We start from the raw sequence: 19,179 nt of genomic DNA on the forward strand, positions 1-19,179 counted from the left end.
TTTTCCATAGCATCTGAACACGGAAACTACAATTACATGCATGGGATGCAGATTGTTGTTGGATTTGACATCTTAACATAGAGGGTCATTTATTAAATCTACTATGGCAATTTTGTGGGTTTTAAAGGTTTGGTACAACCTCATAATGAAAAGACAACAAATTCACACCAAAACTACCACAAATAATACATTTCCTCCATGTTTTAAAATAGACCTGGAGTCTATTAACAGATGGTTGGCAACCCTGATTCTCAAACTGAGGGAAACAGAAAGGCATTACATTTCTTCAGTATTTGCACATTACTTTCACAATATGTGAATGGCATAAGGAAACCTTTGGCAGTTCTCACGATTTGAAAATAGATCTGGAATCTATATACAGGTGGTTGGCAACCCTGACTTTCATCCTGTGGGTGCAAGAATAGTACTGCAGTATGGTTACAATATGAAAATAACCCAAAGAAACCGTAACCAGTAAAGGACAAAGAAATCAGAACACCCTAAAGGCATTATCATATGGTATAGAAGATCTTTATAAAGCTTTATAAAAATTTGTGTAGATCTACAAATCTGATAGAGTTGAGCTAAGCACAGACATGTTTAAACCAAAGGCGGTTACATGAAAATGCGTGAAACAACAAATGGCCTGAACCCCTCTAGCAAAGCTAGCTCAGAAATAATGGGAAGACCTATAAACAAACACTGAGACTAATTAGCTATAAAAGTATACATTTTATTGGAATACATGTTAAAAAACATCTAATTTGAGATGACAAACGTATATATATCACAAGTGCGGTACAACCCTGGGAGATACAAGTAATGGGTAAGACATCAAGAGGAATGTGGGAAGAGGATGCAAAGGTAAATCTACTGGATGGACATCTAATCAAATAAAGTGCAAAGTGCCATGTGAATAAAGTGCATAAGCAGACCCCATTAAACAACGCATCCCTGCCCTGCCAAATGACTCACAGATAGTGCATGATGTAAAATGTATACAAGTAATCACATACCGTTTGTAAAAATATCACCCAGAGGAAGGTTTCCACCGAAACACGTGTCGGGGTGTGCGGTCTTCCTGCGGAGATATTATTTTTATATTTGCAGCCAAGAAATAATTACTAGAAGTGCACAAATAAAGTGCAAAGTGCCATGTGAATAGAGATGGCCTTGCGGTTCGCCCTGCGGTCGTTTCGCCGCAAAATTTGCTTGTTCGCGATTCGCCGAATATGCGAACATATGAAGAAATTTGCGCCTGCCATATTCTTTTACATTATGAAGAACTTTGACCCATGACACATCCATCAGGTGGTACAGGACAGCCAATTGAGACGTTTCAGCACATGGACACACCCCCTACCTTATAAATAAACCTGATCTGGCCGCCCTTTTACATTCAGTGTTTTGCCAGTGTAGGGAGAGGTTGCTGTGTGGAGCAGGGACAGATTGTTAGGGACACCAAACGCTAGCTAATAGGGCCACAAAAGTGTTTTTAAGGACTAGTATAGGTGTGCTATCGATTGGTGTGATACACAGAGGGGTGTAATATACTTATAATATACTTTTATAATGAGTCAAAACACATAGATCTATATAGTGATCACCTGCAAGTCAGGGGCCTAGGGGCTTACTAGGGCCATTTTTATATAGGGTAAGGTTCCGGATGAGGTCGCTCTTATCAGGGCGGGTGGTCTGTGGTTAGGCTATCAGGGCCAGAATAGCACCCCCCTGTAGGGCAATATCAGGGACAGTTTTTTGCCCACCCTGTCCTTCAATACCACATCATCATCTAGCCCAGGGATAGATGTTTTTTGCTTTCCCTCCGGGATTCATGGATGTGCACTGGAACCCCCCGGATTGTGGTAGGACATATGGTTTCTGATTTAGTGCCGCCGAGCACCTGTTATTGCCTACCACATCTATGCTTTTTGCTTAAAGGGGTTCTGCACTTTGTTTTAACTGATGATCTATCCTCTGGATAGATCATCAGCATCTGATCGGCGGGGATTCCGACACCCGGGATCAGCTGTCCGACACCTGGGACCCCCGCCGATCAGCTGTTTGAGAAGGCAGCGGAGCTCCAGCAGCGCCACGGCCTTGTCGCTGTTTACCGCTGGCCCAGTGACGTCACGTCTAGTATCAACTAGCGTGGGCGGGGCTAATCTCTGTTCACTTGAATGGAACTTAGCCCCTCCCACGCTAGTTGATACTAGTCGTGACGTCACTGGGCCGGCGGTAAACAGTAAGAAGGCTGCGCCGTTGCTGGAACGCCGCTGCCTTCTCAAACAGCTGATCGGCGAGGGTCCCGGGTGTCGGACCACCGCCGATCAGATGCTGATGATCTATCCAGAGGATAGATCATCAGTTAAAAAGTGCAGAACCCCTTTAACTTTAATAATTAAATTTATTTTCATTTTGAGGGATATCTTTTTCATTGACACGTCCGCAAAATGGGTCCGCATCAGTTACGCAATTTGCAGACCCATTTTTTTTCTATGGGGCCGGAATGTGCTGTCCGCATTCGCATTTGCGGATCCGCACTTCCGCATCTGTGCTCTAGTTTCCGGAAAAAAATAGAACATGTCCTATTCTTGTCCGCAATTGCAGACAAGATTAGGCATTTTCTATTATAGTGCCGGCGATGTGCGGTCCACAAATTGCGGAATGCACATTACTGGTGTCCGGGTTTTGCGGATCCGCAAAAAACTTACGGACGTGTGATTGGACCCTCATAGTAACATTATTAAAGGTTACGTTTTATCTTTATGTATATTCTAATGGCTTGCCTTCCTTGTACAATGTTATAATATACTTTCTATGTTAGAAAGTATGTTATAGTGCATTTGTATTGTGCGGCAGTTGTGTGCGGTTCTGCTGCGATACTGCAGGTATATAGAGGGACAAGCGTTATTGGAACAAATAATTTCTACTGGTGTGATATACTAGTCGTCCCCCCAAAAAACTGATTGAAGCGGGGTGTTATATACCAATATACTTTCTTTATAGTGCATTTGGGTACTGTACAGTGCATTTGCGCATGCGCGTAAGCGAAAATTATATTGCCGATATTTCGCATTGTAGAAAATGATGAATGGAGATCGCAAATTCGAATAATACATCTGGTATGTCACTGTCCATGTTATGGGACTATTTGTGCACTTCTAGTAATTATTTCTTGGCTGCAAATATAAAAATAATATCTCCGCAGGAAAACCGCACACCCCGACACGCGTTTCGGTGGAAACCTTCCTCTGGGTGATATTTTTACAAACGGTATGTGATTACTTGTATACATTTTACATCATGCACTATCTGTGAGTCATTTGGCAGGGCAGGGATGCGTTGTTTAATGGGGTCTGCTTATGCACTTTATTCACATGGCACTTTGCACTTTATTTGATTAGATGCCCATCCAGTAGATTTAGATTTGCATCTTCTTCCCACATTCCTCTTGATGTCATACCCATTACTTGTATCTCCCAGGGTTGTGCTGCACTTGTGATATATATACGTTTGTCATCTCAGATTTGATGTTTTTTAACATGTATTACAATAAAATTATACTTGTATAGCTAATTAGTCTCAGTGTTTGTTTATAGGTCTAAGCACAGACATGGCAGGCCATAAATATAGGTAACTTTTTCCTGTGTCTATGAAAAAAAAAAAATGTGTCAGTGATTTTTTTAAGGCTGGTGGTGCTTGACTAGATAATTTTGGTGGTAATTATCATGATGTTACAGCTCACAGTAAATACTAAGCTATAGACAGGAATTAATTACAATCTTTATCATTCATTATGGTTTTACAATTTGTCCGTAAAAAATGTTGTCTTTCCGTGATTTTTGGATAAGTTGTTCATAAAAGAAAAATTCTGATGAGTCAAACCTGATCTATGGTGGGCTTTCACAGATCAAAATTCTGATCTACAGGGACAGATTCTTCCATGGACTAGAGCAGGGATGCCCAACCAGCGGCCCTCCAGCTGTTGCAAAACTACAATTCCCAGCATACCTTGAGACCCTACAGCTATCAGGGCATTCTGGGAGTTGTAGTTTTGTCACAGGTTGAGCATGCCTGGACTAGAGCTTATGAAGATCTCTTCCAAGGACCAATAGTTGAACTGTTAACTTGCTAAAGAAACAAACAAAATTGCTCTTTTGTCCCTGAGTACTGCAAGATAAATCATTAATCACTTCCACATTGGTCTTCACTTTAATATATATTTTATTGAAGTAGCACAATGCTGCAACATGTATTAGTTTCTCATGTTTCAGAATTGATTTGTTAGAATTGATTTGTTAGAATCCAAATTCGACCCAAATTTAAAAAAAAAAAAATAAATCAGATTGGGCAGAATCAGAATTTCTTTAGCGTTGTTTGGGTATAATTTTCCCAGAGAGATGGAAAGAGAGAGATTTTACAGGCATTTAAAGCACTTTCAATTTGGGTAGAAATGATTTGCAATCAAGAAATTCGGTCATCTCTATTTCAATCCTTTTGCTGGTCATCCATCTGATGAAGATCCCAGTAAGGGGATTGAAACACTTTGCAGCATTCAATTAAGATACACTGCAGACCAATGTGGCTACTTCTCCAACTACTAGAAACACGCAGGGACAATGAGAAGTTCTGTTTACTTCTCCACCAAGAAAACCATATGACAGTTCTCACAATTTAATAAAAATAACCTGGGGTTATCCTGAGTAATTTTGGGGGAGTTACCCCTATAGGATTATATCTCAATGTATTGTATGAAAAATGTCTCCTATAAAAAAAAATCTTCATGCCTTACAGATCTTGTTTGCTGATATCTTATATTAAGATGTCCACATGAGGATGACCATTTAGAGAACTGTTGATTTTATTACTGTATTTTTCACCCTATAAGATGCACTTCCCCCCACCAAAGTGGGGAGAAGTTGTCAATGCATCTTATGGGGTGAATACTAATGAGCGCTTCCATTATTGAAGCACCCATTAGTACAGGAAGACTGGGAAGTTTTGAAGGAAGCGCTCCCTGGGCTCTATACTCACCCCTTCCTGGTCTTCCTTGCATACCTGCTGTGCTGTGACTGCGCACAGAGTAAGGATACCTATGCACTGTGCCTTTACACTATACTCATTGAGTCACAGAAAGAGTGCAGGAGGCAGAACGAGAAGAGCATGGATGTCAGGAGGGGAGGCAGTGTATGGAGCAGGAGAGGTAAGTTAATTGTTAATTTTTTAAATGTCTGCTCTGAGGCTGGGGGTCTGATATGAGGTCTGCTTGGGGGTTATTTACATTGTACTCTAATATGAGGTCTACTTGAGGGGGGGTCATTCACATTGGGTTCTGATCTGAGGTCTGCTTAGGGGTCATATTCACTTTGGGGGCGTAAATCAAGTTTATCACATTGGGCTGTGATCTGAGATCTGATTGGGGTCTTATGAACATTGGGGGGTCTGAGCTGATGTCTGATTGGGGGTATTACTAACATTGGGGGTCTGAGCTGAGGTCTGATTAACATTGGGTATCTGATTGGGGCTCTGAGCTGAGGTCTAATGGAAAATATATTTTTATTATTTTCCACCGTTAAAACCTAGGTGCATCTTATGGACAGGTGCATCTTATAGGGCAAAACATATGGTACCTTTTTGTGTGTTTTTTTTTTTTTCACTTGAACTTTTGGGTTTTACTATGACACCAAGCATTCCATTATAATGACATTTTTGTTTTTTGTTGTCTTTTTTATTTTAGTTATTCATTTTTTTCATAACCAAAAGTTAATATGACATGTGCTAACTTTCTGACGTGAAAGGAAACTTTCCTGCCTCGTTAATCACCGCTGTCAAAAGGATATTCTCTTGTCAATCCTGCAGACGGCTGAACAATGCTTGGACGTCAGTTTTTGTTTAATTGAATTTATTTTCAGGCAGCTTGGTGACACATTCTCAGTTATTCATATGGTGGAGATTGTTAACTATGAGAAACTACCACACAACATGTTGTATTATGTGCTAACGTTCATCCTTCAGGTTGTTCACTTTTACAATATAAATCACAGGAATGATGCATAGCTTTCCTTTATAATTGAATACGTATCATATATATATATACAGTACAGACCAAAAGTTTGGACACACCTTCTCATTCAAAGAGTTTTCTTTATTTTTATGACTATGAAAATTGTAGATTCACACTGAAGGCATCAAAACTATGAATTAACACATGTGGAAGTATATACATAACAAACAAGTGTGAAACAACAGAAAATATGTCATATTCTAGGTTCTTCAAAGTAGCCACCTTTTGCTTTGATTACTGCTTTGCACACTCTTGGCATTCTCTTGATGAGCTTCAAGAGGTAGTCCCTGAAATGGTTTTCACTTCACAGGTGTGCCCTGTCAGGTTTAATAAGTGGGATTTCTTGCCTTATAAATGGGGTTGGGACCTTCAGTTGCGTTGAGGAGAAGTCAGGTGGATACATAGCTGATAGTCCTACTGAATAGACTGTTAGAATTTGTATTATGGCAAGAAAAAAGCAGCTAAGTAAAGAAAAACGAGTGGCCATCATTACTTTAAGAAATGAAGGTCAGTCAGTCAGCCGAAAAATAGGGAAAACATTGAAAGTAAGGGCTATTTGACCATGAAGGAGAGTGATGGGGTGCTGCGCCAGATGACCTGGCCTCCACAGTCTCCGGACCTGAACCCAATGGAGATGGTTTGGGGTGAGCTGGACTGCAGAGTGAAGGCAAAAGGGCCAACAAGTGCTAAGCATCTCTGAGAACTCCTTCAAGACTGTCGGAAGACCATTTCAGGGGACTTCCTCTTGAAGCTCATCAAGAGAATGCCAAGAGTGTGCAAAGCAGTAATCAAAGCAAAAGGTGGCTACTTTGAAGCACCTAGAATATGACATATTTTCAGTTGTTTCACACTTGTTTGTTATGTATATAATTCCACATGTGTTAATTCATAGTTTTGATGCCTTCATAGTCATGAAAATAAAGAAAACTCTTTGAATGAGAAGGTGTGTCCAAACTTTTGGTCTGTACTGTATATATATATATATATATATATACACAGATGTAGCAGAGTTAATACTAACACACAAACTCTTAACTCAAATTTCTTAACTCATCGTGTTATCTTGAAACAAAAGGCATTGAAAAGCAATTGAAGGCGTTTGCGTAACGCATTTAGTTTAGATAACACGTCTCATAAAGCATGTGTGTTAACTCTACTACATACGTATATATATATATATATATATATACAGGGAGTGCAGAATTATTAGGCAAGTTGTATTTTTGAGGATTAATTTTATTATTGAACAACAACCATGTTCTCAATAACCCAAAAAACTCATTAATATCAAAGCTGAATATTTTTGGAAGTAGTTTTTAGTTTGTTTTTAGTTTTAGCTATTTTAGGGGGATATCTGTGTGTGCAGGTGACTATTACTGTGCATAATTATTAGGCAACTTAACAAAAAACAAATATATACCCATTTCAATTATTTATTTTTACCAGTGAAACCAATATAACATCTCAACATTCACAAATATACATTTCTGACATTCAAAAACAAAACAAAAACAAATCAGTGACCAATATAGCCACCTTTCTTTGCAAGGACACTCAAAAGCCTGCCATCCATGGATTCTGTCAGTGTTTTGATCTGTTCACCATCAACATTGCGTGCAGCAGCAACCACAGCCTCCCAGACACTGTTCAGAGAGGTGTACTGTTTTCCCTCCTTGTAAATCTCACATTTGATGATGGACCACAGGTTCTCAATGGGGTTCAGATCAGGTGAACAAGGAGGCCATGTCATTAGATTTTCTTCTTTTATACCCTTTCTTGCCAGCCACGCTGTGGAGTACTTGGACGCGTGTGATGGAGCATTGTCCTGCATGAAAATCATGTTTTTCTTGAAGGATGCAGACTTCTTCCTGTACCACTGCTTGAAGAAGGTGTCTTCCAGAAACTGGCAGTAGGACTGGGAGTTGAGCTTGACTCCATCCTCAACCCGAAAAGGCCCCACAAGCTCATCTTTGATGATACCAGCCCAAACCAGTACTCCACCTCCACCTTGCTGGCGTCTGAGTCGGACTGGAGCTCTCTGCCCTTTACCAATCCAGCCACGGGCCCATCCATCTGGCCCATCAAGACTCACTCTCATTTCATCAGTCCATAAAACCTTAGAAAAATCAGTCTTGAGATATTTCTTGGCCCAGTCTTGACGTTTCAGCTTGTGTGTCTTGTTCAGTGGTGGTCGTCTTTCAGCCTTTCTTACCTTGGCCATGTCTCTGAGTATTGCACACCTTGTGCTTTTGGGCACTCCAGTGATGTTGCAGCTCTGAAATATGGCCAAACTGGTGGCAAGTGGCATCTTGGCAGCTGCACGCTTGACTTTTCTCAGTTCATGGGCAGTTATTTTGCGCCTTGGTTTTTCCACACGCTTCTTGCGACCCTGTTGACTATTTTGAATGAAACGCTTGATTGTTCGATGATCACGCTTCAGAAGCTTTGCAATTTTAAGAGTGCTGCATCCCTCTGCAAGATATCTCACTATTTTTGACTTTTCTGAGCCTGTCAAGTCCTTCTTTTGACCCATTTTGCCAAAGGAAAGGAAGTTGCCTAATAATTATGCACACCTAATATAGGGTGTTGATGTCATTAGACCACACCCCTTCTCATTACAGAGATGCACATCACCTAATATGCTTAATTTGTAGTAGGCTTTCGAGCCTATACAGCTTGGAGTAAGACAACATGCATAAAGAGGATGATGCGGTCAAAATACTCATTTGCCTAATAATTCTGCACGCAGTGTATATATATATACACACCTGTCCCAGAATAAGCTTGTGCCGGGAATTTTATGTCTGTAAATGCATCTTATTTCTTTTCTACAGATATTTATATGCTAATTATAGCGTGTCTTAAAGTAAATGTATCTCCTATATATTTTTGTTAATCAAAACCACTTATGTGAAATTTTTTTTGTCTAGTTTCTGTAAATAATTATGGAAGCAACCATCTTGCTTGAGCTGCTGTTAACAGCATTTAAAGAGAACATGTAAGACCCCTTCTTTATTGTATAAAGCCGGGATGAGGTTAGATTCATTATGTCCCCGTTGTCAATCATCACAGGCAGACATTTTACATATGATGTGGTTATGTCCTAAACTAAAGAAATACTGGCAGTAGATGCTAGCACTAATTAAGATGGTATATGATGTATCTCTCCCAGAGATCCCTGTGTTATGTGTTTTAGGGTCACCTTCCATGATTCATGCACCATCACTGATTAAAAATAATTTTATATCAACTGAGGAAACTCATATCGCAATTTTGGATGAATGAGAACCCACCTACCTACAAACAGTTCATGGAGAAGGTAACTAACCTCCGACTGAGAAGTGGATATACAATATGATGTCTAGGTATGGCAGAAAAAGGGTATGGGACATGGGCAGTGATAGTTGGAGAGAACTTTTTTTTTTAATGGATGGGGTGGGTTTTTGCTTTATTTAAGTGTCTTCTGTGTTGAATATGACTTGTATATGTGGATTTCTGGAGTTTGTAAAAACTGGAAATAAAAATATTTAATAAAGAAAAAAGCGAGAACATGTCACTGGTGTTGAGTGAATCGAAGCCAAACAAATTGGCTTCAATTCAAATTTCAGGAAAAATTTCAAACCAAATTTCCTTGCGCCTGGTGATGATTCTATTTTTCCAGAAATGGCGGAAAAAAAAAAAATACATACTCACCTCATCCATTTGCTTGCGGAGAGGCCGTCGCAGCCATCTTGATTGAAGATACAGAGTGAAATGTCACACAGGGTGACATGTGATGTCACTGCAGTAGCCGGGCGTAGTGACAGCATCAGTTTTCTTGCGTTGTCCTCAATCAAGATGGCTGCGACGGCCTCTCCGCAAGAAAATGGATGAGGTGAGTATGTTTGTTTAAACCGGATTAACCATTGAAAGGCTTTAATTTTAATCTCAGATGTTGCGATCAGCAATGTACACGGCATCTGATGGGTTCAATGACAGGGGGTGGCACAATCGCTGTTCCCCATCATTGTGCCCTCTACAAACAAAGGAATGCGCCTTGTGACAAAGTACAGTATTTTTCGCTTTAAAAGACGCACCTGATGATAAGGTGTGCTTTTGGTGGGTTTTGAACTAATGGTGGTCTATGGATGACACTATTATGAGGGATCTGTGGATGACACTGTTATGGAGGGGATCTGTAGATGACACTGTTATGGGGATCTGTGGGTGACACTGTTATAGGGATCTGTGGGTGACACACTGTTATGGGGGATCTGTGGATGACACTGTTATGGGGGCATCTGTGGATGATGCACTGTTATGGGGGCATCTGTGGATGATGCACTGTTATAGGGGGATCTGTGTATGATGCACTGTTCTGGGGGGATCTGTGAATGACACATATATAGCATCTTATGCTATATATGTGTCATTCACAGATACCCCCATAACAGTGTCCCTGTGTAAATACACCTGGCCCCGCTCACAGCAGTCTTCATATCTAAACTGTATTCATGTAATCCTTAAGCTCTTGGTTAGATTTGTTAAAATATCATAATGGTCTGTAGTAGTACTCACTATCAAACTACCGTAGAGTGACGTTACGCTGCCGGCCGGCCTGCTACGGTGGTTTGATAGTGAGTAGTGTTGGGCGAGCACGCTTGGCAGAACACTAGTTACCACGTGTGCTCGAGCGCGATGCTCGAGTCTCCTCCCTGCACATTTTTTGGCTGCTATGCAGCCAATAAACATGCAGGTAAGTCCTGCTATTCACTGTAATGCCATAGCCATGTTGACTGCTGGCATTACAGTGATTGGCTGGCCGCAACGCGTCATTGGGTTTGGCTCAGTATTAATCAGGGAGAGCTGAAGAGCAGAAGGGAGATAGTGTAGGGATTGAAATAGCAATATTTTAGTTTTTATTCTTGTTATAGACCCAAAAGTCCTTTTAAGGACTATTGTGTGTTGCAGCAATATATATTTTTAGCAAAACCTGCGCTAAATTGCTAAAACTTGTTAGAGACCCAAAAGTCTTTTTAAGGACTATAGTTGTATCTGGCAGCAATATATATTTTTAGCGCGACCTGCGCTAAATAGCTTGCAATTGTTTGGTTGCTGCTGACAGCGACATTATCTGCACTACATCTCCTGTGTAACGTGTGCGCAGACTAAAAATATCCATGACATCCAGTGTCCTTTTTCCGTAGACGGTGTCCGCTGTGGACAGTTACATTACCTGCGCTACATCTCCTGTATAACTTTTGCGTATCCGAAATATCATTGACATTCAGTAAAAAAAAATTTGCTGCTGGTGGCAGCGACATTACCTGCGCTACATCTCCAGTATAACAGTAGCGTATCCGAAATATCAGCGACATTCAGTGTAATTTTTTTCGGAGCTGGTGATAGCGACATTATCTGCGCTACATCTCCTGTATAACGTGTGTGCAGCCTAAAAATATCTGTGACATCCAGTGTACATTTTCCATAGACGGTGTCTGCTGCGGACAGTTACATTACATGCGCTACATCTCCTGTATAACATTTACGTATCCGAAATATCAGTGACATTCAGTCTAATTTTTTTGCTGCTGATGGCAGCGACATTACCTGCGCTACATCTCCAGTATAACGTTAGAGCATCCGAAATATCAGTGACATTCAGTGTCATTTTTTTCGCCGCTGGTGACAGCGACATTATCTACGCTACATCTCCTGTGTAACATGTGCGCAGCCTAAAAATATCCGTGACATCCAGTGTACTTTTTGCGTAGACGGTGTCCGCTGCGGACAGTTGCGCTACATCTCATGTATAATGTTTGCGTTTCCGAAATATCAGGGACATTCAGTCAAATTTTTTTGCTGCTGGTGGCAGCAACATTATCTGTGCTACATCTCCAGTATAACGTTAGCGCATCCGAAATATCAGTGACATTCAGTGTAATTTTTTTTGTCGCTGGTGACAGCGACATTATCTGCACTACATCTCATGTCTAACGTGTGCGCAGTCTAAAAATATCTGTGACATCCAGTGTACTTTTTCTGTAGACGGTGTCCGCTGCGGACAGTTACATTACCTGCGCTACATCTCCTGTATAACGTTTGCCCATCCGAAATATCATTGACATTAATTTAGTGTAAATTTTTATTAGCCTCTGGTGACAGCGACATTATATGTGCTATACCTCCTATTTAACGTGTGCGCATCCTAAATATCAGTGACATTCATTCAGTGCAATTTTTTTATTAGGCGGTGATGACAGCGACATAACTTGTGCTACACCTCCTGTTTAACGGGTGCGAACCCTAAAAATATCTGTGACATTCTGTGTACTTTTTTTGCGCATACACTTACAAAACCTGCCCTACTGTACGTGTGACATACTTGCAAGCATATATACCATTTAATATGCGAAAGGCGAGCAGTAAGGGACGGGGAAGTGGCCGTGCTGCTGATGGTGCACGCAGAGGCCGTGGCCCTGGGCGCGGTGAAACTGTGCCTGCTGCCAGAGCACAAGAAACACACTCATCCACAATACCTAGCTTCATGTACCAGTTTGTAGGGCGGCGCAGGGCACCACTCTTGAAATCAGACCAGTGCGACCAGGTGGTCGGTTGGATTGCAGCAGATAATGCTTCCAGTCGGTTAAGCACCACCCTGTCTTCCACAAAGTCCAGTCTCAGTAGCCAAGAGTCTTGTCAACAGAATCCTGCATGTGGAAGAGGTGGAAATGGAGGAAGACAGTACACAGGGTGATAGTCAGACCACCCTCAGTTCGTTTTCCTAGCTCGAATTGGATGAGGAGGAGGAGGGTAGTACCGATGGAAGTTTTATTCCATCTGTTCAGCGTGGATGGATAGAAGAGGAGGAAGAGGATGAGGAGATTGAGAGTCATCCTCCTGATGAGGACAGCGAAGTCTTGTCTGTTGGGACTCTGGCAAACATGGCTGACTTTAAGTTAGGCTGCCTTTCTGGTGACCCTCGCGTTGTACGCATTTTGGCCAACACCGATTACTGGTTGTTAACCCTTCTCGACCCCCTCTACAAAGAGAACTTCTCATCTCTTATTCCTGTGGTGGAGAGGAAGAGCAAAATGGTGCAATACCAGAAGGTCCTTGTGGAAAAATTGCTCCAAAAATTTCCAGCTGACATTGCTGGGTACAGAGTGCGTAGTTCATTGGCCAACCAAGGAGGGGAAAACACAGCAGTTCCAACAGAGGCAGAGCAACACTCTCCATGGGCTGGGACAGTTTTATGACGTCCCGCCAGCAGCCTTAACCTGATGCGTGACCTAGTGTCACAAGGAGGGAAATACTTTGGAAGATGGTGAAGGAGTACGTAGCAGACCGTGTCAGCATCCTCAATGATCCCTCAGTGTCTTACAACTATTGGGTGTCCAAGCTGGACACGTGGCACGGACTGGCGCTCTACGCCTTGGAGGTGCTGGCCTGCCCTGCCGCCAGCATTTTATCAGAGCGTGTATTTAGTGCCGCTGGGGGCATAATAACTTATAAGCGCATCTGCCTGTCAACTGAAAATTCTGACAGGTTGACTCTTATAAAAATGAACAAGGCCTGGATTGCCCCCGACTTCTCTATTCCACCAGAGGAAAGCGGCTGAACATAAAGGCACTCTCAATGTGGCTATTATAGGGTATTGAATACACTGTATTCCCATTCACCTCTTTCACCACTAAAAAGGGTATATGGTTCAATTTCCTTTTTCTCGTCCTCCTCCTCCTCCATCATATCAACATGCTTATTAGGCTGCCCTCGCTCCTAATGTTTTAGAGGGTCACCAGCAGGCCCTCAACCATAATGTTTTAGAGGGTCAGTTCAGCATCAGGCTCTCACCCCTAAATTTTTAGATGGTCAGCTCAGCAGCAGGCCCTTGCCCACAAAAGTTTTTAGATGGTAAGCTCGGCAGCAGGCCCTCACCCACAAAATTTTTTAGATGGTCAGCTCGGCAGCAGGCCTTCGCCCACAAAAATTTTTATATGGTCATCTCCGCAGCAAGATCTCGTCCACAATTTTTTTTTTAAGGTGAGCTCGGCAGCAGGCCCTCGCCCACAATTTTCTTTTGATGGTCAGCTTGGCAGCAGGCCCTCGCCCACAATTTTTTTTAAATGGTCAGCTCTGCAGCAGGCCCCTGCCATAATGTTTTAAATTGTCAGCTCAGCAGCAGAACTTCGCCTATAATGTTTTAGATGGTCAGATCAGCAGCAGGCCCTCACCCTAATGTTTTAGAGGGTCACCAGCAGGTCTTTGCTCCTAATATTTTTGAGGGTCACAGCAGGCCAGCAATCATATTTTTTCAAGGGTGTGTATGATGCCCTCCTTTATGTTTAATAAAGGGTGTATTGGGGTGCAGTTCCTTGCAATTTTTGGCAGCCCTTTCTCTTAGTGCATAGGCTTTATGAGTGTAGAAGTCCCACTACCTGAACAATTGTACCACAATGTGAATGAGGCCCTCCTTTATGTGATATACAGGTTGTGTCCGAGTGCCTCTTCCTTGTAATTTTTGGCAGCACTTGTGTTTTATATACAAGTAAATATACAGGAAAGAATGTTTCCTAACAATTTTTCCTCTAAAATTGATTTTATCTTCGGTTTTGTGCGTATTATTGTCAGTCTGTAAAAGTGGTGTACTACTCGGACAACATCGTTCCCAGCATCAACCTGGGAGTCCAAGATGCATCCAGACATCCTCCCCATGCTGTTCCCAGACCATTTCAGTGGTGTTTCCATCAATTTGTCATTTTACTATGAACCAGACACCCTCCCCCTTCAGAGCAGGGGGTGCCTGGTTTAATGCTCGGGTTCTCCCATTGACTTCCATTGTACTTGTGTGCTCGGTAGAGCACCCGAGCATCCCGAGGTGTTCTACTCAAGCACCCGAGCACTTTGGTGCTTGACCAACACTGATAGTGAGTACTACTACAGAGGATTGCGCTACTTTAACTAAGCTAACCCACTGGTTAAGGATTAAATGACTACACTTTACATATGAAAACTGCTGTTCGCGGGGCCCGGTGTAATAGAGTACAGTGACTGCACCAGGCCCCGCTGCGATCGCAACATCAGTTGCCAGCCTCCTGACCCTCCTCCCTCCGTGCTGATACTTTGCAGGCCACACTGTGCAGCATAGCGGCCGGCGATGTATCAGTGTCAGCGCACCCTCTTTTGGGGGAGGGAAAGTGCATCTTGGAATTTGTCATGAATCAATTATTTGTAAAATTCTGCAAAGCAGCCAAATCGAATTTACTCATCACTAAATGTCACTGTGAAAATGCAAAATAATCTGCAGGCAGCATTTTATAGAGCAGAAGTAGCTGAACAGATTGATATATAGTTTATGGGAAAATATTCAGTAAAACTTCTAATTTATCAAATTCCTGTTCATTCTAGGCTGTGAAGTCAAGGAGGCGGTCCTATCTGTGATTGACAGCTGTCTGTGTATATACAGTCATAGAGGGACCGCCTCCTTGAGCGAAAAGCACAAAATGAGCACAGATATCAATGAATGAATTACATATTTTACTGAATCTTTTCCCACAAAACTACATATCAGTCTGCTCAGCTCCTCCTGCTCAGCTCCTGCAGCTTTTACTTCAAATGCAAATTTGACATGACAGGTTCCCTTCAAAGATATGCTTTACAGCAGCCATCTAAACCATAGGGCATAATATAAAGGAGTTCTATGCCTGACATTATACAGAAAGGGGAGTATATAAGCTTTGACTAGGGATGAGTAAAGCGAGCTTTGGGAATAACTGTCTCATCAGAGGCCGTACCTTTTAATGCTTTGCGGAGACGGATCTCCGTACAGCATTAAACAAAGGTTTTAAGCGAATCGACTTTAGATATAGGATCTGAAGCTCGCTTTGTTCATCCCCAACTATGACCATCACCTATTGTCAGTGGCGTACATAGAGAAGTAAGGGCCCCATAACAAGGATCAAACCAGGCCCCCCACAGAGGACAGAAGGGTTTCTGCCCAAACCCTTTTCAATGACCCTTGGGCCATTTTTCCACTGTCTCATTTGCTAAAAGTTGTTCCTTCAGAGGGTAGAGACCTGATTAAGTTTTCACCTCCAGTGGAAGAGGAGATACTCCCAACTAAGACTGGGGCCCCCTCTTGCCCTGGGCCCCATAGTAGTCACATGGTCTGCCACTATGTTAGTTACACCCCTGCCTATTGTGAATGGTGCGAGCCTGTTATCTATATATAGATGATGCCATTTTGACCCTGCCTGTGATGACAATAAGATGAATGACAAGTAATGTCTACAGGAATAAGAAGTGTCAGCCTATTATTAGGCTTAGTGGCCAGAGTCCTACATTTTGGGATTTTTTTTATTTTATTTTTTTAATTATTAAATATTCTATTTTCTTTAATAGTGATTACAAAAACTCTTCAACAGAACCAGAAACACAAAAATACCAAAAGAGGCTTATACACATATAAAAAAACATATTACTATAGTTTCAACATCATTACAAACAATACCGTTAGATCCATCTCTATAGACTAAAACCTAGTACCTTTGAGCCCATCCATTCCCCCCCTACCCTTCCCTTAGTTGCTGTCGCTGGTAGCCCGAACCCCACCCCCCCCATACCCGTCCTGATGGTCCGCCCGTCAAACCAACATAGTCAATCCATCTTGCCTCTACAAAACAGAAAAGAGACGCATGCCCAACCTTCTCCGCCTCTCGACCTTCTCATAGATCTTTATTTGGGACATAATCCGTCTCCATTTCTCAAATAACGGAGAAATGGGGGATCCCCATCTCTTAACTATCAAAGCATTAGCAATCAGACAACCCTTCAGCCAGCTCAATTGATGTATAGAAGAGTTAGAGTTTTCTGGTAAACAGACACCCAGAATTATGGAGATCATATCCGGTGCACATGATTGGGGGAAATCTTCCTGCAATGCTGTAAATACCTGCTCCCAAAAACACTTTATCACACTACATTCCCATAAAAGATGAGTGTATCCAACGTTGGGGATACCGCACTTTTGACAGAAAAATTCACGACCTCTGTTGTTAGCAAACTTAGCCTGCATTTGTGGTGTGTAGTATAACCTGTGTAAGATCTTAAACTGAATCAATCTATAGCTGGATGCCGATACTACCCTTTTGATGTTTTTAAAAATCTGTGGCCAGGGGAGGGGGGAGGTTTTCAGTTCCTGCTCCCATTTATGTATACTTTTAAAAGGAAACACAGTGGACAGTGATTCTCGCATTTTCAAATAAATCTGTGCCATTTTAATCTTTTTCCCTAAGTAAAGGAAACAATAGTCAAAGAATCAATGTTGTTGACTGATCATATATGTTTTATTAAGTGTGGCTTTGTGTGTTTGTGAAATTAAAGTCCCCTAAAACTTTAAAGCGATCTGCAACAAACAAGTGTGCCACTCTAGAAATACCCCTATAACTCCAATAAGTGTAATCCGTTATTTTCAAAAATTCCAGTAAATTCTGATTATCCCACAACTATCCCACATAGATACCTCTGCTTTATTCGGACCCTCTTCCTCCCCCAAATTAGATCATTTATTAAAGCTTCCAATCTATAAAAAAAAGCGTCCTCTATCCAAATGGGGGAGGCGCAGATCGGATCATTTTTACTAATGCCAGTCGATCAGATTGCAATATTAGCAATTTTTGCCAGGCTCTAATTTTCCCCTTTACTTTGTCCATTACCGGGGAAAGATTTAATTCATAGAATCTACTTATAGGGACACCTATCTTTATCCCCAGATAGTCGAGAGAGTCATCCAACGATAGTATCCGGATCCGGGAGCCACCGTCGGGGACATTTCGATTTAGCGGGAGGAGTGAGGACTTAGCCCAATTAATTGAATAACCAGACAATTGGCTAAACTCCTCTATCACCTGCATAACATAGGGGACAGCGTTCCAGTCCTGATCCAAAAAAAGTATAATATCGTCGGCATAGAGCCTGGGATTTTTCTTTTTAATACAGAGACATTAAGCAAAGAACATTCAACAATAAGTTTAAATGTAAACTTAATTTAAACAATAGGTCATTTTCGGATGGCACAATTTCTTTAAATATAGCAGTGTGATATTAATATTTAGGCCCTACTGCATGTTTACAATTTCCAAAGGATGTATGCATGGAATCTGCTCCTAAATCCTTATTAAATCTGCTATTTTGCATCCAATGAAGAAAACTGGAATATTTTATACCCCAGTTCCAAAAAAATAAAAATTCTGCAGGTTTTTGTCAACGCCATAGAAAAAAACATCCATGAGATCAGATCAATTTGATTCTTCTTGCACATTCTGCCCAGAAAAACAGTGGATTAGATCCACTGAATGACAATCTGCTGCACATCAGCAATAGAAATCAGATTCTTCTTGTAAATAACCATTGGATTTACCATAAGCAAACCAAGAATCTGTGAACTTACAGTCCTTAAACAACCAGAAGTTCCTTAAAAGGAACCTTGAAATTCCATATCCTTACCAGAGCCTTCATCTGTGATTTCATCAAACCAGTGGTCATTCTGGTGCACCCATTCTCCATTACACTTGAAGAAGATCTGTATAGCTGGCATGGCTCTGCAGCGGAGAATGATAGGATTGCTTTTAATGATGTAGGCATCTTCAGGCTCCATCTGGAAATAAGGAAGGGTACCGGGAGCAGAAGGAGCTGAGTCTGGTATAGTTTCCCCATTGCTGTTTCCTGGTAAATAGAAAGGAAATATTAAAAATAAAAATATTACTTTGAGTTTTAAAGCATATTTTATATTAAGCTTAATTTTAACATTGTTTTTGCATACAAAGATCAAAATGTCTCATCACACAGACAGTTTTTCTTTTAGGCTACTTTCACACCAGCGTTTTTGCTGGATCCGGCATGGATCAGTAAAAACGCCTCTTATGAACAGATCCGGTTGTATTATCTTTAAAAAAGCCAAGATGGATCCGTCTCTAAAACCATTGTAAGTCAATGGGGGACAGGGTTTTGTTTCATTCACTTGTGTCCCCATTGACAATGAATGGGGACAAAGCGTTTTCCCCCGCTATTGAGATCCTATGACGGATCTCAATAGCGGAAATGGAAAGCGCAGATGTGACAGTAGCCTAAGACCG

General features: G+C 41.5%; 1 protein-coding gene across 1 annotated transcript in view; it reads right to left on the reverse strand.

The window, feature by feature from the left end:
- UNC5D (unc-5 netrin receptor D) overlaps window positions 1–19,179 on the reverse strand; it is a 709,113-nt gene that overhangs the window by 441,614 nt on the left and 248,320 nt on the right. Inside the window, 1 exon segment of the mRNA XM_040415688.1 lies at window positions 18,551–18,769. Within this exon segment, the coding sequence (XP_040271622.1) occupies window positions 18,551–18,769 (219 nt within the window).

The sequence above is a fragment of the Bufo bufo genome, chromosome 1, assembly GCF_905171765.1.
Source record: "Bufo bufo chromosome 1, aBufBuf1.1, whole genome shotgun sequence".
Taxonomy (NCBI): Eukaryota; Metazoa; Chordata; class Amphibia; order Anura; family Bufonidae; genus Bufo; species Bufo bufo.